The sequence below is a fragment of the Lutjanus erythropterus genome, chromosome 11, assembly GCF_056507025.1.
Source record: "Lutjanus erythropterus isolate fLutEry1 chromosome 11, fLutEry1.hap2, whole genome shotgun sequence".
NCBI classification, from domain to species: Eukaryota; Metazoa; Chordata; class Actinopteri; order Lutjaniformes; family Lutjanidae; genus Lutjanus; species Lutjanus erythropterus.
The window spans coordinates 16,556,174-16,576,857 of record NC_139327.1 but is presented as its reverse complement, the minus strand read 5'-3'; the positions used below and the strand labels follow the sequence as shown (position 1 = coordinate 16,576,857).

The window sequence follows — 20,684 nt, the reverse complement described above, 5'->3', positions numbered from 1 at the left end:
TAAAAATGAATTCTTGTTGGTACAACTCAGCTTCAGTCTTGCCATTATGTTTATATTGTTGAGTTTGTGTATTATAATCTTAAATAGTGTTGCAAAGAGAGAAATACAATTCTGCGCGTCGCAGCTTGTTTATAACTTAACTGACCTTCGTTGTTGTTGGAGCGTGATTGAACAATTAAACAACAACAAAAAAAATGGCACAAGCAACACAACGCTGCATAAAACGCTGCATACAAAATACGATAATTACAGATCACTAAACCTGTTGTTTGAGAAACATCCCGCCAGATTTCTCCCGGAAATAACCGGCGGAAGCTGTAAAAGGACTCTGTGATGGATTTTGATTGGCTCAGGGGTCTGCTGGAGTCTTCTCTGATTGGCAGAGCTGCTGACACAAAGCGGTGTTACTGGCTTGTTAGATGTTGGCGCTCTCAGTTTGAGATTCAACTTTGTCGCTTGATTGTTCATACAGTGTCACAACCGGCTATAACAATTTTGTACCACGGACATTTTATTCGTTTAAAGCATCCAGCTGAGAAGAAAACACCCGCTGCTGACTGAAGACCAGCTGCTTTGTTGACAACATGCATGTGATTAAGAGAGGTACAGTAAATTAACTCTACATGTTCTTGTTGTGCAATACTGCCGGATAATGCAGTGTTATTATGGTCCTGGAAAAGTCTTAAAATATACCTAAGCTGTGATGAATGTTAATAGTGCAAAGAAATATTGCGCATTATTGTCTGCAGCTCAGTTCCAGTCATGGTAAAGTGTGTTTTCTTTAATGTATATGGTGTGTTTCCGTCGAGTCACCAAACAAAGACTCGAGTTATGAAAGGACAGAAGCTCAGTTTGCCGGTTTGTTGCCTGTTTTTTCTTTATTTGAAATACAAAGACGTTGAGCTTTTTTTAAAAAAAAACAAAAAAAAACATGAGTGACTCAGCCGAGACTTTAAATCACTTATCAGGCTTGTTGACCTACTTTTGCTCATTTTGATGCTTATACTGTTTTTCCCGGGTTGTTTTTCAAAATAAAGGCGTTGACAAACTTCCCTTTGAGAGTTAATGTGTAAGAAAGGGGTTATTATGGTCACATATTGACATCAGTGGTAATGGCGCGAAGTGGCAAGGTGTCCCCTCTTTGTTGTCATGATAATAACTGGTCAGACAGGTGTTCACTGCGGGCTTCAGCTGACTTCACTGATCAGTATGGGAATCCAGTTAACAGCTATGACACTGATATTTTATCTTATTTTATTACTTATTTTATTTAATTATGTTTTACTTAGGGATGTAAATCTTTAATCAATTAATCACCATTAAGAATTTAACCAACTAAACATTGAATTACTGATAATGTATGTTTTGTGTAGCATTTCTTCAGAGCTCACGGGTTGTCTCAATTTGATTTGGTCTCTCTTCTTAGTGTAGAAATGGCAGTAACTGAGCTCCATTTGACTTTTTTTTTTTGGTGAAGTAATTTGTTGAATAAGGACAGGAGGACATTTCAAGTGAGAGCTTTGTTATGTGATCATTTGGTTCATTAAAGCCACTGCTTGTGCCACATGAATTAATATTTTGAACGACTAATGTGTCATTAGAATTGTTGAAATAAAATGAGAAAATGTGTTTTTTTTTCTATATTATTAATTATTAATTGATTATTGATTAACCCTTTCAACCACTGGTTTAGGAATATGAAGAAAATTTGCAACTGTAGTTATAATTATTACTATGTTATTATGTCATTATATGAAGTTGTAAGGGATAATATGCTTTCACTGACAGTAAGTTCAAGTCCAAAAAGAAATTGACCAAACCACTGTAAGGACTAATAATGTTTTGGTTTGTTTTTTTTGTTTTTTGTTTTTTGTATTTTAGATGGACGCCAGGAGGGAGTTACTTTTGATAAGATCACATCTCGTATCCAGAAGCTTTGCTATGGACTCAATTCTGACTTTGTGGATCCTGTAAGTTCAAACCATTATAAAGTTATCTTATCGATGTTATCAACATCAAAAAAGAAACATCAGCCAGCAGTGGCATTGTTGACAGACTGCTGTTCAGTGATATATGTGCCATGTGTGACCTCTTCATTTCTGGTTCCACAGGCTCAGATCACAATGAAGGTGATCCAGGGTCTGTACAGTGGAGTCACCACTGTCGAGCTGGACACTCTGGCAGCAGAGACTGCTGCCACCCTCACCACCAAACACCCTGACTATGCACTCCTGGCTGCACGAATCGCTGTGTCTAATCTGCACAAAGAGACCAAGAAAGTATTCAGTGGTTAGTCTAAAATTTTAAATTACCATAAAATATGCACTGCTCTATTGCAGTTGTGTGCTTTTTTTTAAATAAATGTATTTATAAATCGGAATTAGCATTGACTGTATTTAATGCACTATACATACTTCACCTGGTGCAGCATTTTTATAAATATAGCATTGGCTATGTGAAATAGGTCTCTTGATCGTTTCCCCTAAAAATCTATATTTAACTTCATTAAAATATATATATATATATATATATATATATATATATATATATATATATATATATATATATACATATATATTTATTTCTTTACTTGACAGCTGGGATGAATCAAAGTGGTTAGATTATTGGTACTGATGTTACACTTTCATTTTTTTATCCCTTTGTAGATGTGATGGAGGACCTGTACAACTATGTGAACCCCTTGAATAAATGTCACTCTCCCATGATCTCAAAGGAAACGCTCGACATTGTTCTTGAAAACAAGGCTGTAAGTCATATTTGAGGCCATATTTTCTTTATATTTCAAGTTACCTAATTATGTTTAGCCTGTTTTTTAACATAATATCCTCTATTCCTTGCAGCGACTCAACTCCGCCATCATTTATGACAGAGATTTCTCCTACAACTTCTTTGGCTTTAAGGTAATTTCATTTGACATTCAACATTTCACACAACCAATAATACCATGAAACTAATTTGTTCTTTGCACTAACAGACTCTCGAGCGGTCATACTTGCTGAAGATTAATGGCAAAGGTGAGAGTTGATTCTCCTATAACTCACTGAGAAACATGTTTATGGGTGCAGAGACTCATTACCAGTGTTATTTTGATTTTCTGAAATGTTTAATTCTTAATTAACCTCTTTTTCTGTAGCTGCTGAGAGGCCCCAGCACATGCTGATGAGAGTGGCTGTTGGGATCCATAAAAGAGACATTGATGCAGCCATTGAGACTTACAACCTGCTGTCAGAGAAGTGGTTCACCCACGCCTCACCGACTCTGTTCAATGCTGGCACCAACAGACCACAGCTGTCCAGGTAATGACTCTGAACAAAGTTCACCAAATCTCTGATGTTTTATTTTTAGATTTAATATTTTCTCTCTAATCTCATGTTTGTTTTTTGCAGTTGTTTTTTGCTGTCCATGAAGGACGACAGCATTGATGGTATTTATGACACACTGAAGCAGTGTGCCCTCATTTCCAAATCTGCTGGAGGTATTGGATTGGCTGTTAGCTGTATCAGAGCAACAGGCAGCTATATTGCTGGGGTGAGTAAAATGCACCACACAGGGATTTAAAGGGGAGTTTTGATTATTTGAAGTTGGTTTGTCCAAGATGCTTATTGAAAGTCAGTGTTTTGCCGACAGTAGATGGCAGTCGACTCAGCCACAACTGGGAGAAGCAGGGAGGAGAACCAGCACAGATTAGCTTACCACACCTGGACTCAAACAACCCCACTTCAAATAATCCAAACTGTACCATTAAAACCACATAGATATAGAGGAGATTTCATTTACACCATGCCATTTGTTTGTATTACTTAGAGTGGTTCTTGTTTTTCAGACTAACGGCACTTCCAATGGGCTGGTTCCTATGCTTCGAGTGTACAACAACACAGCACGCTATGTTGACCAGGGTGGCAACAAGGTAAAGACTTAAGATTTACAAGACACAATGTAATGGAGCTTGAGATTATTAGAGTCTTTCCAAAACTTTTTACAGTCCCATGCCCCTTCAGACGCTCAACTTTCAGCTACGTACCTCTAATTAAAGGTATAGAGCCTATATTTTAAATCTTGAAGCAGAAATATACAAGTTAATGAGAAAGATGTGCTTGAAAGGATAACATGGAATGGACATAACTGCAATGTTTGGTTGAATTTCAGAGAGTCTGGGTCTTAAATGGTTTTTCACACACAGTCTGCGCCTGTATTTTGCAAATCACATTTTTTTTGCACATCACTTCTCGTACCCTTGAATAGGGGCTAAAGACACTCAAGGTAGTAAGTTTAACAACCTTGTTCTCTTTGTTTGCTTGTTCAGAGACCTGGGGCCTTTGCTGTGTACCTGGAGCCATGGCATTTCGATGTGTTTGAGTTCTTAGACTTAAAGAAAAACACAGGTAAAGAGGAGCAGAGGGCCAGAGACCTGTTCTTCGCCATGTGGATCCCAGACCTCTTCATGAAACGGGTGGAAAGCAATGAGGTGAATATTAGAATATGAATCTGTTATAACGTATTACAGTTCGGGGAAAAGTCTTATTTTTCCCTCTCCTGCTCTTATAGGACTGGTCTCTCATGTGTCCCAGTGAATGTCCCGGGTTAGAGGATTGCTGGGGAGAGGAGTTTGAGGAGCTCTACACTCGGTAAGACCTGCAGCACAACAAACTGCTTTTAATAACCAAACAACTAATTTCTCAGTGCTAACGTGTCCCATCATGTCTCCCGTTTGTCCTCAGATATGAGAAGGAGGGCAGGGCTAAGCGCGTGGTTAAGGCTCAGCAGGTGTGGTACGCCATCATCGAGTCTCAGACAGAAACCGGAACGCCGTACATGCTCTACAAGGACGCCTGCAACAGGAAGAGCAACCAGCAAAATCTGGGTACCATCAAATCCAGCAATCTGTGCACGGAGATCGTAGAGTACACAAGCAAAGATGAGGTGAGGAGCAGCAGACAGTATATTGGAATCTATATTGACATTAGATATTACTTTTTTTTACTTTGTGCACATATACAACTTCATAAAATCCAGATAATGAAAAAAAAGAGGAAATGTGTCAAGAGAGGTCAGGAAGCCACAGGCTTGCACAGTGGACACCCCTGCATCAAATGGGGATAAAACATCATGAAACTTTATAGTTTGCTGAAGATCCCAAGTTTGTTATGAATAAAATTTGTGTTTTGTCCCATTTAATTTCTCATAGTTTATAGTTTAGTTTCCATTTGCTTGCTTAAAAATGTGCAAAAATAGCAAACATAACAAATATATTAAAAATTGACCTGCAAGTGAGACATTTAGGAGGATGAAGATCAAATATATTTTGAACAATATATTTTGTTTAATGCTTGTTTTTTTTTTTGCTTTCTGTCTTCACCTCAGGTTGCAGTGTGTAACCTAGCATCCATTGCCCTCAACATGTACGTTACCCCAGAAAGGACCTTTGACTTCAAAAAGCTTGCATCTGTCACCAAAGTCATTGTGAGGAACCTCAACAAGATTATTGACATCAACTACTACCCAGTGCCCGAGGTTTGATTTCTCGTCATCATTGCTTCTCTATCAGACATGCAGCATGGCATTATGTGCTTTGTGTTAACAAACAGCTCCTCTGTTCTGCTTCACAGGCGGAAAGGTCGAATATGCGCCACAGGCCAATTGGGATCGGTGTTCAGGGTCTGGCTGATGCCTTCATCCTCATGCGTTATCCATTTGAAAGTCCAGAGGCTCAGCTGCTCAACATTCAGATCTTTGAGACCATCTACTACGCCGCCCTGGAGGCCAGCTGTGAGCTGGCAGCCGAGCTCGGCCCTTACGAAACTTACGCTGGCTCTCCTGTCAGCAAGGGAGTGAGTAGTTTCCACAGTGTGTCCAATCCATCTCTGAATACAGTTTATCAGTTTGAGCTCTAACTAATCTTGTTTTCCAGATCCTTCAGTACGACATGTGGGATAAAACTCCAACTGATCTGTGGGACTGGAAGGCACTGAAGGAGAAAATTGCCAAGTAAGTCTTCCTGAGTGTCTCCGTTGTTGTTGATATTTCTCAAGACATATATAATGTGTGCAGAGATTGTAGCTCATCCCAGATCCTCCTATGTGTCCTCAGGCATGGCGTGAGGAACAGTCTGCTCCTGGCCCCCATGCCCACAGCTTCCACTGCCCAGATCCTTGGCAACAACGAGTCTATTGAGGCCTACACCAGCAACATCTACACCCGCAGGGTGCTCTCAGGAGAGTTTCAGGTCAGCACTGAATGTGACCTCTGTGTCTCCGCAGTTGTGTGTGTGTATAAGGAAAGCTTGCTGAAAGTGTAACTTCTGCTTGTCCCATAGATTGTGAATCCTCACCTGCTGAAGGACCTCACAGAGAGAGGACTGTGGAGCGATGAAATGAAGAACCAGCTGATTGCTCAGAATGGCTCCATCCAGGTACAGGGTCATACAAGCTGATTAAACTGTTCAGTGTCACTGCTGCAAATGATATTATAATTCAAAGCCCAGTTCAGACCAAAGATTCACGACAAGACAAAACAATTTTAGAATATTTCAGTGAGAAGTTGCAGCAGCTGGGGTGTGTGGGGGGCTTGTATTTGTGTTGAGAACATAACCACTGTGAAACAATCAGAAAACATTTTATTCCTCTGATTCACTGGCTTTCACGCTACTAGAGGTCCTTGACGTAATTCAGCCTCTGCCTTGATGGCCCACAGCTGCACACTCTTTCTTTCACTGTGTTCAGACACACTCCCCACACACACACTTTTGTTTTTACCATTTAATCGATACTAGAAATGCATTTAATCGACTTAAATGATCTGTTTTATGGTGATCAAACACATCTCAACTTGTCCACAGGACATCAAGGAGATCCCTGATGATCTGAAGCAGCTGTATAAAACTGTGTGGGAAATCTCCCAGAAGACCGTCCTCAAGATGGCAGCAGATCGTGGCGCCTACATTGACCAGAGCCAGTCCCTAAACATCCATATTGCTGAGCCAAACTATGGCAAACTGACCAGCATGCACTTCTATGGCTGGAAGTTGGTAAGTCAGGACTGAAGGGAGTCAGGCCTGATGTTTCTTAGTACCAAGAAACAGTGTCTTAATCGGACTTCTTTTCCTCTGCAGGGCCTGAAAACTGGCATGTACTACCTGCGGACGAAGCCCGCAGCTAACCCCATCCAGTTCACCCTGAACAAGGAGAAGCTAAAGGAGGCCCAGTCAACCAGTAGCGAGGAGGAGACCAAAGAACGCAACACCGCCGCCATGGTCTGTTCCTTAGCAAACAGAGACGAGTGCTTGATGTGTGGCTCTTAAGTGCAGCCTGGTTCACTGACAAACTCGCTTCCCCATTAAATATATATTTTTAGAAACGCCTGGTTCTTTGTATTTGTATATGATGTCATAACACATGTTTTACATAAGCCGCTGTCGTCAAGTCACAAATCATTGCAGTTTTTATTTAATATTTGCAGGATTTCTATCATGAATTATGGTTTGTATAGAATTAATAGGGTACAAGGAATTAATATTTGCCCTTTGTTTTTGTATCATCACAGTTTTGTAATATGTGCATCACATTTATGAACTTTGAAAATTAAACCTGTTATACAAAGATTTTCTTTAAAGTCTCATTTATTGCACAGTTGTCAAGAAACCTGAGCATAAAGCCCATATACTTTATTACACACATTTTGACTTCTATTTGAGGCTAGAACAACAATTTTCTTTATATTTACAAGATAAAATATCCAATCGATCCAGAGAGGAAAAACAGCAAAATAAGAAAAGGTAAGTAGTCAGTGTGCTGTTCATAATATTTCTTGTTTATTAGGAAATAAAACACAGGAAAATTAACCATTTTTGTCACTGGAGATGCTCTAACAGGATGATGATTATGATTGGCTGGCGTTCCAACATGCCAATGTCTCTGCATGTAAGATATGAATTTATTCAGATAAGTGCTAGAAACTGCTTGAAATTAAAATTGCATTACTTCTACATTTACAGACAGGTGACATGTTTTGAAATATGAATATGAATTCATCACCCTTGTGGTGATGAAGAATTAAATAATTTTGAATATATACACACACACATACATATCGTGTGTGTGTGTGTAATTTACCAGGTGATGGAAAAACTTGGAAATTCTTGAGAAGTCTGGCTTTGGGAAACCATTAATTATCTGTGATTCATCTGGCAGAACAGTAATGGAAGTAGAAATGGTGATGGCATCAATATTGCAGTAAAGAACTACATGCCAAGCTGTTTTTCCAGTGGAAGAGTCTACATGTGCTGTGTCTTGGGACAGGTGATGCTGCAGGTGATGAATTAATGAACTGGTGTGTTCATGCATGCAACCTCATGGGAGCAGTACCTGTAAAGCAAGCTGAGACCTGCACTATAACACTGTAGCAGCAGGGTGTAGGTCTGCCGCCTACTGAAAAGAAAAACTAAAGCAACACTAATTCATAACCCATGGCACGCCAAAGGGCAAGTCAAAATCTCAAGACACACCTCTATTTCTTTCCATGCAAAATAGCCTCTATAACAAAATATCACTTGGTAAAGGTTTATTTTTAATTAAGCCAGACAGTCATAGCATTAAAAATGTGATAATGGAACTGAAAAGAGGGAGAGACTGACACTAATAATTCCCACCATCTGGCAGCTGCATTGAGAGGTTCACTTTGAAGGACAGTCCTCTACTGGGAAATCAGTGTGTAAAAAGAACTGATGTAGTGAATTTTGTATGTTGTATATCATGTTATCATGTATGGTTGTCACAAAATCTCAAGGCATGACAGAAGACATTGCCTCATGGCACACCAGTGTGAAATTGATACACTGCTTGAGAACGACTGCCCTAAACTATGCTCGTAAAAATATAGACACAGGGACACAAATGCATTTTCAAATGCTTTAATTGTTTCTTTGAATGCATGGCTATTTGTTGTCATCTGTTATTTGAATATCGAAAATGGAGGAGAGGGACGGCACAAAGCAGCATACAATTAGCGTGGAACATGTTTGCTTTAATCAGCTGATCAATGAACCGATAAGTGTTTTTCACAGCAGCCATTCTGACATGAAATACAGTAAACACAGGTGTTATCAATGATGCTACTTAAGGTTTAATTCATTCAGGTCTGCTATTGTTAATGTTGGTTCAGTGGAAAGGCTCTGCTACACTAATTAGTATTACTTGTAATACCTGTGTTTACTCTGCTATTTCATATTAAAATGGGTCATTCAAGGAAGAGAGAAGAATTAGCGTGGAAGCTACAGGGTTTTGCATACTGACTGGCAGCGCAATATGAAAAGTTTCTCACAGTAATAGTGATTAAGATTATTATATTGTGGAAAATGGAGAGATCAGATACTAGTCTCCTGTCTGCACAGCAAGTATGAAGCTGGTCAGCTGCTAACTGTAGTCAGCTAAAAGCTCGTCTGGCTTTGTCCAAAGATTAATCCACCTGCCAGCACCTCCGAAGCTCACTAATTAACATGTTATATCTTGTTTGTTTAATCTGTACAAAAACAAAAAAGGTATAAAAATGAAAAATAATATGTTTTACAGGTGGTTATGTGCAAGACTATAATTCCCCAAAATGAGAAACTGTTGCTTAAAGATTGTTTTTTAAAACTGTGAATAAGTCTGGAAGCTGTGTTAGCAGTCCCAAGATGCTGCAATATTCATTATAATCTCACAACAGAGTGCTGCAGGAACAGGCGCTAAAACCCGAAAATTAGTTACCGTTTTAGCTCTTCAGTTCCCTCATCTCACAGTCAATTGGTTTTTGGAATGGGTTTTTGCTTAAATGCCTGTTGGTGGTTAACGCAAGCTGAGGAGATTTTCACATTTTGTTTTAGACCAAGAAAATACATCAGCAAATACCACACCCCTGAATTCTGAAACTATAGTGTCTTTAAAAAGGTGGTTGCTAACAAGTGGCTAAATGAGACCACAGGGATTGTTGGGGACATTAGACATCATCATGCTGAATACTAGACACTATTGAGGGTTATGTAAAGTCATGCTACCATAATGAAGTTTGTTCATAGCGTAAAGTTAGCTTTTTACTTTTCTGAATCTTCTGATCATCTAATCTTTCTGAACAAAATGTGTAAGCATCATAAACTTCTGTTCACCAAGTTTATTTTCTGCACTTACCCAAAATCAGAGGGAATTTTTTTCTGTGGAGGGAACCAGAGCAAGGCTAACTTCCAGGTTAAAAATATGTCTCCCCTGCAGCAACTTTATATGAAAGTGTCAGCAAATGACAAGAGGCTGATAAAACTAGGAAATGTTATGTATGCAAAGTCACATTTCATTTGCTGGTGTTTGGTTTTCAGGATATTTTGTCATGGATCTACAGACAAGAGATCACAGAATGATTCAGTGAGGACAATCTGGGCATGATTATGGCAATCTGGCCTGAAGCTCACAAAATATGTTGCTTTGGACCAACGTTTTGGATGGATCAACTGACAGGCATTCTCATTCTTAACAGAAAAAAAATGTCCAAATTGTCAGTGATTAATTGCGCAACCCTCGATATTAGATAAGGTGACCAAAGGGCCAATCCCTGAAAATATCAGCGTGGTTATGTTCTCACTAGTACCCCGTCAATTGACCCCTCCCCCTCTTGGGAACCAAAACCCGTGTCCTGGGAGCTGCTGCTGCCTGTTGGCGAGGGAATGATTTTGTTGGCTCCAGGTTTTTCATTGTTGTCTTTGACTCCAGATTTCTCTGCTACATTACGCTCAAACTTTCTACCCTTCATCCATTTTGGCTCTGCTTTTTTCTCTTGCAGCTCTGTGTCTTTAACCTTGTTTACTAAACTCTTTGTGTCTGTCTTTTCACTGTTGTCTTTGATGGCTTCGGTTTGTTCAGGGATCGTCTCTGTGTGTTTTTCACCCACCTTTGCCCCCGTGAGTGTCTCTCCTCCTTCCTCTCTTTTTTCCGTCTCATCCTGCGTGGCCCCAGCTTTTAGGTTTTCTTCTGCATTCTTAAAACTTGTCCCTGCCATCACCTCCTCTTTTACTTTTTCACACATATCCACATTTTTAGTATTTTCTTTTTTATCTGCCTCACCCTGCTCTTTTTTCTCAGTTTGCTCATTATCTCCCAGCTCTGCTGTAGCTCTGCCTTCCTCCATTTTCACCACATCACAGTCTGTTACCTGCTTTGATCCCTCTGTTCCACATTCACCCCCCTGAGTCTGTTGTGCGTTTGACTCTTGTTTTGTATCTGAGTCAACCTTTTCTTTGTCCAACTCTTCCTCTCCATGGTGCACTGTCACTTTAAGTGATGTAGTTTTGTCTTCTTGTCTGCTGTTAAAACCTCTGAAATTGTTCTTGGCACCAATGATGTATTTCCCCAGTACAGAGGACCCGTCTTTGTGCAATGCATCGCCTGTGTGTCCATCGTCCATCAGAAGCTGGTGGATCACTTTCATATCATTGTGCATCCTGATAACCGCTTTGCTCAACTCAGTGATCCGATTACCGATATCTGAGGGAAGAGAATACTCCAATCACAACACAGCATATAAGCGCTTCAGTGATATATAATACTATTAAATTCCTACAGGGTGGACGTTTTTTGTTGGAAAGCCTGTTAATACTTTTGAAAAAGTGACTCTTTAGTTTAAATGCCATAATCACAAGAGACAAGAACAACAACAACAGCAATAATAATATTCTTTTTGTTTAGCTAAAAAATGAATAAAGGGAATTATCATATTATCATCATATAGCTGCAGTCTCTGATATACTGAAAGTTTCAGCCAATCTTTCCCCCCTGCCTGTTAGCCGGCTAGGTAGGTAGAATGAACAAGAGGTGCCTTTACTGTGTCTTTGTGCCACATTTATTGGTTAATTGGTTGATTTGGATTTGTTGCTGCTCTAGCTAACAGGTGCTAACTGGATAATTCCACGGCTAATTCTGGTAGCAGCTGGTGAGCTAGCCGCTAGCTTAAGAGGCAGAGGGAACGTGATTGGCTGAAGGAGAGAAAGGCGGCGACGACACCACTGTGATGAAAAGTGACGAAACCTGACATGAGACAACATGCCTCATTGGGAAAAATGACATAATGAAATGAAAACACATTTTAGAACATTTTGTAATTAAAATGCCAATAATGATATCCAAGAAAATTATTGATGAAATAACATTTTAGAATTCAATAATTCTTTTATATATGAATTGATGTTTAATATTTTTTTTAAATAACTGAAACTCTTGTTGCATTTATGTATTTCACACAATTTATTAATTAAATTCTACTTCATAATCTTTTTTTTTTAAACACTTTGGGGATCCATAAGTCACTGACAGCATCATTGTCCTAAAATATTACTCTAAACCACTCAAAAGCACAACATTCCTGTCGTTCATAATTTTAGATCTATTATCTGGATTAGTAGAATTAGTAATAGCAGAGAAAGCCTGGAGAGATAGAGGAGAGAAAGGATGCAACATGTGACCAGGCTTATTGTCTGTCTGTTGTACCCTGACAGATGTGTGTCAGAGTCATGGTTACCTTTCCTCTTGGTCTCCTCAAACTCCCTGCGAGCTGACTCAATGTAGCGCTGCACCAGAGCCCTGATCACCTGCTGCCGGTAAGGTAGCTGGCTGTCATCAGATCCTGTACCAGTTTTCTTAAAAAAATACATACATCACACATTTCAGTGCGGATAGAAGATTATTTTTCTGCTACAGTCATGTTAACCCCTGTACGTGAACATTAAAAACACACTTACGGTGGAGGGTAGAGGGGGATATTTGTCATCAGAGTTACAAGTGCAACAACAGCAGAGTCGTCTGAAGATACCCCTGGAGCAGAATTCAAAAATAAATAAATAGACAGGTAAACAATGTGATGTCTTTGTGGGTTAAAGGTGTTCAGCTCACCTCAAGATGTAAAAGACAGCTTTGGGTGAGGGGATGATGTTGAAGGGCACAGGCATGGTGAGGCCCTCCCTGAAGTAACTGAGGTACAGCTTTGACCTGGCAAATTTCCATTCAACATCCGCATCATCCTGAGATAAAAATGTTGAGATGCTAGTGTCAGTGTTTGGATTCTGCTTTTATTGCAAATGTAACACAAAAACATCTCTCTACCTCAATTTTCTGAAAGGAGTTGGTGATCATAGCAATAAGCATGTTGAGCAGGACGATGACGATGACGAGCGTGAAGATGCCGTACAGAATCCTTCCTACAAACTCTGCCAAGACGAACTGTGGCATGTCCACGTAGTCCTGGTTGGCCACGCCAAACATGGTCCAGAATAAGAAGTGGAACGTCTCATTAAACCTGCAGTGCAGCATAGACCGTTTTTTGAACTAACAACAGTGATGTATGATACAGAATATTCCTATTTTCAGCAGCCTGGGGACTTAATTTCACTTCCTCAGCCACTAAAAAGAAAAAGTATTCTTCACTCTACAGAAACTGTCTCAGACCACCTCTGGTTTTTGAGATGTTATTTAGTATTTAAGGTTTTTGTGGGCGCTTCTCAATAGCAATGTCACAATACTAAAAACTCAATGCACAATAACACCACAATAAAAAGTCTACAATATCTGCAATATTAAAAATCACAGAAAAATGACGACTTGAAAAAAATGACCTTTACTAAATAATAAATCTGACGTATGCAGCTTTTTTTATTTGTATGTAATTAGTTTTTTTCCCTTTTATATTTAACTACTTCGTCTTTCCTTCTTTAATAAAATAAAATAAAACTAGCCAGTTATGACGTAAGAATGACAGATATTGTCACAGTCTGGTATGGTATTGCATGAAAGATATTATTAGGATATCACACTATTCGTTATATTGTTAAAGCCAAACTTTTCACAGTTTTCACACTTGAATGCCAAAGTGAAGAGAGCTTGTTGTTGATTCACTGGCTGTGGAAAGTCCCAATTTAAAGTCCCAAAAGTAAGTAGCATAAACAGTTGGAAATGAAAATGACATCCTTTGAATTATTTTCAATATCAGTGCCTAAAATATAATGGACTTTTGAAACTCATATTGATATTTGAGAATTACACAAATATGATATATATCAACTAATATTTTTTTAACATGTAACAGGCACAAACATTTTTGATCATGAGCCTTTAAATGCATTTTTTTAAATAATTGTAACGAAGATTTGTACTGAGCAGGACATTTTACACTTGACAGATACATCTGTGTTCTTGTCATATTATGTTACTGCAACACTGTCCCACATTATCATAACATGTCTTTGCCATTTCTGTTCCCTACTGTTTAAGCTGATACCAACATATGTACAGCAAGCTAATATCAGCTGACAAATTCACTCAGCCGATTTGTCAGTCTGGGTCTAATATGGAACAAGTTTTCTGTAAGCTGAAGGCTTGAGGGAATAGCTGATATTTTGGAAAACAAGCTTATTTTGGGCATAGTGATTTCCTGGAGTCTCTGCTGTCAATGTTATAGTTGACAACAAGACTCACAGGAAATCACACCAGTTAGCCATGAAATAATTTCAGTAAGTAACTTCAATGTAGAGTCATTTTCATTTTCTCAGTTTTTGTATACTCTCTAGTCTTATACTCTCTGGTCTTCACCGTGACTTTTACTCGGTTTAGGTGGTCTTGACTTCCACACTTGGCCGGCTGTAGCCTCATATTTACTGTGTAGAAATGTGAGTGGTGAAGAAATATCAAATAATTCCTTAAAAATGCTTTATTCACCTGTTGCTATTTTATCCATGAACTAATATTTTTAGCCCCACACAGTCAGCACATCTTTGGACTGTTTTTCAAGAATGGTGTCTTTTCTTGGATTTACTGGCAACTGTGCTAAAACTATTTTTTATGTTGTTAGGTGGCAAATGTGCTTTTTTCCTTTTGTATGTAGCCTGCTTTTATTTTTAAGGTAAATTTATCCCACTTAATTAATTAAGAAATTATTTAAAATAATAAATCAATAAAAAAATAAATATGTTCATGATGGAGTGTGGAGAATTAATGTAGGAGTAACACAGCCTGAGCATAGATGTACAATGGGGGTACAATTTACTTTTGAGGACTCAAAGAATCAAGCGTGGAAGCTTTCATTTAGTTTTGCAATAAAAATTTTAAACACAGGAATAAGAAATAAGAAACTCTAAGACAGTATAATGTTGGTGCTTAAAATAGATGTGAGAAATAATACAGTAATGTGTGCATGCTGCAATCACCCCTACATAAGTCAGTGCCCCCCCTATCAAAAGAATCTGGGAACACCCCTGATTGTCTGAGACTCACTGAGCTGAAACAACAACTGTATCTATGAAGCTAAAGATTCTTACCTGCCAAGATGTGGAGAAATTACATAAGGAACATAGACATTGTTGATGCCACAGAGGAAGGCTGTTCCAATGATCATCAGTATAAACATGAATCTGAAAAAGAAAAAAAACACATTCTCATGGGCTCTGTCAGTTTTTGCAGATGTTTAACATATGCATGAGGCCAAATTAAGTGTGTCTTTACCTCATCATGTCATCAATCATCTTCCCAATGGAGATCTGCAGAGTTCCTAGAGACTCATGGGCTGGCAGGATGTACGCCAGCCGTGTGAAGCTCAACATGCTGGTCACCGCAAACAGCACCTCCGCAATCAGCTGGGGATCCTCCTGATGCCAGTCCTCACGCACTGCGAGGCAGGTTCACACAACCAAACAGACAAGGTCAGCATTAAGAGCTTTTCTCCACAGTCCTTCTAGATGACTGATATGTTAAAATTTCCTCACCGGTCTGTGTGAAGTAGACACACTCCTCTGTCCCGCTATGGTCATGGCAAACGAAGTAACCTTTGAGCATGATGAGCACACGCAGCGCAAAGGACGCGAGGTACATGCTGAGCACCATCATGTCCAAGCAGTTCCACCAGTCCAGGAAGTAACTGCGCAGCCCCTCGATCCACACCTCCTTACACTCATACCAGAAGAATCCTACATGACACAGCACAGTGTAAACATCAAAACCTTATTTTAGCCATTTCCAGGCATGAGTTTTCTATCTGTACATTATGGATGGGAGTAAAAGCGAACCTACCGACCACCCACACCATGTGGAAGGAGCTGTGCAGGATGTTCTGCTGCCGGGAAGCAAATTTGTCTCGATACATCTCCATCGTTATTGATTCTCCAAGTAATGTGATGAGAAACCACAAATAGGAGGCTGAGTGGAGGAGAAACTTGATCACAGGGATCCTTAATATCTTTCCTACCTGGTGAAAACACAAAAGACCATATGATTTATCAGGGCCAAGGTGCTTTTTTTCATTAGTTTCCCATTTTCTTAATTGAGAGTCTATCAAGTATGAGAAACCTCTCTACATTTCCTGATTTTTGAACCTTTGATTTTGGTGCGATCCAGTAGACGAGGCAGAGGAGGGGCATGGTGAGGAAGATTCCCACAGAGACAAACAGCTTCCAGGCCGTCCGGCTGCCTCTCCAACCTGCCAGATTCCCACACCAGATAGATGACAGCACCTGCTGGCAGATTGGATGGGCCACAAACTGCACAAAAACAAATCCACAGAGAGGCAGGAACAAATTATGACTCAAATACATGTTTTCTTTCACTCATCTCTGGCTGACAGTAGTTTTATCATGATGATTTATATATTTAAATCCTCAGAAAACACATGAAGGGAGAATCCTCATTCAAGTGCCAAGATACAGATGTACAATAAGAAAAGACGCAATTAAAATCATCAAGAATGTTCGTAGGTGGTAATGATGAAGAATACATGGCTAAAATAAGATAAAATGAACAATGTTAATAGGTAAAGGTGGATGAATTGGCAATGAGACAAAAGAATAAATAATAAGGGCATTTAAAAATTGAAAGCAATAATTACAATCAATAGAATTAGTAATTAAACTGTGGAATTGTCTCAGTGGTACTAATGAGGACATCTTGGAGTTTCTTTAAAGTCCAGGTCTTTGGGACACCAAAAAAGAAAGCAGATTTTTCCTAACTATGTTTGAATTATTGACATTGATATTGAATTGTATGTTAGGAATGTGTTTTAGGAAGAGGTTAAAAGCTGTTGATTTAGACTGGTGGCATGAATAGCACCTGCACAGGTGTAGAAGACAGTGTCATCTGCAGAGAGATGGAAATTACAATTGCATGATGAAGAGGTAATATCATTTATATAAATGGTTAATAAAGGCTCATTATGCTCCCTTTAATACAAAAATGGATATTTCTGTTTCAACATAACAGTCACATGTCACATCCACGCGTCTTTTTTTTGTTAGCAATACATCAACTAGAGGGCATCACTGAGAATCAAAAGTGACTCCAAAGAAGAAGAAGAAGAGTCAAAAGCATCTGATAACAACAAACGTGTCAACACTGGAGCAGGTTGTAATAATGTACCCTTTGAACAAGTGGTAAAAGCAGGGGCAGTGTTGTTGACAGCAATGGTCTGTGCAGACATTAAGAATCGCCACATGTGGACAGAGAATTCTGACTGATCATGAACATCATTTCCAATATTTTCAGATACTTAAAACTTTTTCTTCGTGTTCTGCGGTCATATCTTGCTTGAATTACTGGCAACACTGCCCCCACAACTACAGGAGGTACTGCTCTGTTTCGTCCACATCCATAAACTTTACGAAAAGGTACAAAAATAAGGACAAAAAGTATGTACAGAAAGCTCTGTCCATATCTGTATTCGTATCTAACGGTTAGCATAAATGAGCTTTAAGAATGGTCTAAGGATTGATCCTTGAGGAGCTCCCTTTGCAATGGTGGAAAGAGGACTGGCCATCACCCAGCCTGACACTGTGACCTACTATAGAGATAATTCTGAAATTATTAGATGCATCTAACTACCTGTTTCTGGTTGTAGTTGACGGCAAGTCGCAGACGTGACAGGTTGGGTATTCCTTCCTCAAAGGCCTGCTCGTCTAAGGAATCCTGGCTCTGGTCTCCACAGCTGTTCAGGATGGTGGTCACCTCACTCTGGTTGCGACACATGCCCAGCAACTCAACGGCAAAATCCTGACAAAGCTGCTCCAGGCTCAGGTACTGAGGCTGCAGGAGGGAAGGAACCATAGCAGAGTCAAGTAACAAAACAGACACCCAACATGAACAGTAAGTCGGTGAATCTACGAATGATCAGACCTTGAATTCTGGCTCTTTCTGTGAGAGCTTGCGGAGCTCTCTGCTGAGACTGAAAGCTTGGAGCATGGCATCATCTGAGGTGACGGACAGGTAGGCACGGCTGGCGATGCCACGGTAAGTGTTAATACGAGACAAGGAGAACTTCAGCAGGTCATACTGCCGGCCGTTGCGACACTCTAGACAGGAACAGGATATCTTATGAGGCCATGGGATGATGTGACCTTTTTGGGTGAGCATGGTGACTATTTCGTACAGGTCCTTCTGGCAGGCTAAGGTCAGAGGGGTCACACCAGGTGCAAACTGGGAGTTGTCAATTGAGTGGTCAAAGATGGCCTGAGAAAAGGAGCGCACATCCATCTTGTTGCCTTTCTCCTGGTCCAGGCGGTCCAGCAGACGCTTCACCACTCTGGGTTGGTTGGTGTCCACAGCCACTAGAAGGGCCTCATGAATCTGCCGGAAGTCAAACTTGACCCCCTGCAGGAGGGCGTCCATGGAGTCCTCGCTGCCCAGGCGGATGGAGAGGTTGAGGGCCTCCCTCCACTGGCGGTCCTCAGACTCATCCAGCTGGCGGATGATTCCATCGCCAGTCTTCAGTAGCCCACACAGCAACTCTACTTTCCCTTCCTGAATGGCGCTGATGAGCTCCGGAGGGAACTGCATCTTTTTGTTCATAATTTCGCGCCATTGTTCCGGCTGAGGGACAGACAGGACAGTTAACCACATTACTAGATGTCTATTCACACATTTTTATGAAAACAGTGTCAGACATCAGGGAAAATGGGGACTTCCAATTGGAAACCATAAAGAGAAAGCCTGGATAAAACATTGAGATTCTGTGAGAAAATTAAAGGATTGACCAAAAATAAATAATACTCAACAAAAACATAAATGCAACTCGTTTTTGCTCCCATTTTTCATGAATTGAGGAAAAGAAAATACTTCTGTTCACACAAAGGTTTTATTTCTCTCAAATTTTGTTCACAAATTTGTTAAAAATAGTGTTACTGAGCACTTCTTCTTTGCCATCCACCTGACAAGTGTGGCATATAAAAAACAGCACGATTATTGCACAGGTGTGTCTTGGACTGGTCACAGTAAACAGCCACTCTACAATACGCACTTTGATTGTGCAAAAAAAAAAAAAGAAAAAAAGTTTTAGATACTGAATTATGGGTATTTCACATAGGGCTACAAATACAGCCGTTTTCCTAGAGACGTTTTTATAACATCAAGGAAACAAGATTTTGCCACATTTTTTAAAACTGATTTACTGAATTACAAATTCTACACACCAAGAGAGAATAAAACTTACCGTGAGGTTTTCCATTCCTGATGAAAAAGCACAATTTCTTGCAGTGATCCTAAAGTTTAAACACAATCACATTCTCTTGAGATATGAAATGTATTTTTTTTTTTGCCAGCTATTCTGAGCTTCAGAGATGAAGGAGACAGATATCAGTAGACTCCACAAGCAGCTCCAGTAAGAGAACTGAGCACTTTGGTGTCCTGCGATCATGTGCTACCGGCTGACTGCATGGAATCAGCACCCACAAACTCAATAACACACTTCAATCCCCCATGGGCCAAGAAGGCCAATTAAAACGTAACCGGTTCAAAGTGTTTCATGCTTGGCTGGGCCCAAACCAAACTGTTTCTCCGTTCAAACAAGAATTAACTCTGGTCTCCCATTGGAAACAGTGCCATGGCACAATTAAGGTAGCTGTTACTGAACAGGCAGCAGCTGTCATCATTTCCCCCAGAGGAGCTGGAAGGAGTTCAAAGCAGAGGGAAAAACAACGAGCTGCAAGGAAAAGACACTACGGTTATTTTGACTATTCTCTTTTCATGCAGTACTAGGTCCATTTCTGTGGTGTTACTAAAATTGCAAATTTCTATTTTTGTCCCGAGACTTCTGAGATCGTCTCTCAGTTTAGGTTTTTTTTTCTACCTACATCGTTTTGAGAAGCTTCTCTGATAATATTTATTCACTGTCCTTGAAATAAGGTGACATACATGCATTTGAGTATTTTCTATTCATGCCACTTTCTTTCTTAGCAGGGAAATATGCTGCTTTCTATTTCACCACAATTATTTCAGAGCTTAAGTTACCAGTTACCTTACAAATTCAGATTTTCCACACAAACACACGTTAAAGTACAGTTGAAATGGTTAGTCGGTTATTCAATAGAAAATTGGCAACTATTTTGAGAATCGTTTAACAATTTTCCATGCAAATATTTCATTTCACATTTCACTGACTTTATGTGCGCTTATGGGTTTGGGTCAAGTCCCTATCCACACCACATGAGCTGTAGGTATTTACTTCACCATAGAGACTGTGTCATCATCGGCAGTCTGCAGATCCTTGTAAAGTACAGTGTGACATGTCAAAGCAGTACAATGTTACATTCAAATTTTTCCCAAATGCATTTGCCATGGAGCAACCTTGGAACAAATAACCAGTTTTAGTCAACCACAGTTGAAGATCATGTTACTTAAGAATTA

General features: G+C 39.7%; 2 protein-coding genes across 2 annotated transcripts; one reads left to right on the top strand and one right to left on the bottom strand.

Annotated features, from left to right (window-relative positions):
• Positions 1-435: 435 nt before the first annotated feature.
• Positions 436-7,618, top strand: LOC146318828 (ribonucleoside-diphosphate reductase large subunit-like). The gene is made up of 19 exons (XM_084730997.1): positions 436-603; positions 1,882-1,970; positions 2,112-2,289; positions 2,667-2,767; positions 2,862-2,921; positions 2,996-3,035; positions 3,155-3,317; positions 3,408-3,549; positions 3,845-3,928; positions 4,325-4,486; positions 4,567-4,646; positions 4,740-4,941; positions 5,383-5,532; positions 5,628-5,849; positions 5,930-6,006; positions 6,109-6,244; positions 6,335-6,430; positions 6,857-7,045; positions 7,130-7,618. Exons 1-19 carry the CDS (start codon positions 585-587, stop codon positions 7,316-7,318), a joined length of 2,379 nt encoding a protein of 792 aa, XP_084587123.1. The 5' UTR covers positions 436-584; the 3' UTR covers positions 7,319-7,618.
• A 2,500-nt stretch (positions 7,619-10,118) lies between these two features.
• LOC146318827 (short transient receptor potential channel 2-like) lies at positions 10,119-19,506 on the bottom strand. The gene is made up of 13 exons (XM_084730617.1): positions 19,492-19,506; positions 18,180-18,872; positions 17,889-18,089; positions 16,391-16,555; positions 16,089-16,263; positions 15,785-15,985; positions 15,525-15,687; positions 15,341-15,433; positions 13,134-13,326; positions 12,924-13,051; positions 12,773-12,845; positions 12,553-12,670; positions 10,119-11,522 (listed from the first exon to the last, which is right to left on the bottom strand). The coding sequence occupies exons 1-13, from the start codon at positions 19,504-19,506 to the stop codon at positions 10,612-10,614; spliced, it is 3,129 nt and encodes a 1,042-aa protein (XP_084586743.1). The 3' UTR covers positions 10,119-10,611.
• Positions 19,507-20,684: the final 1,178 nt, after the last annotated feature.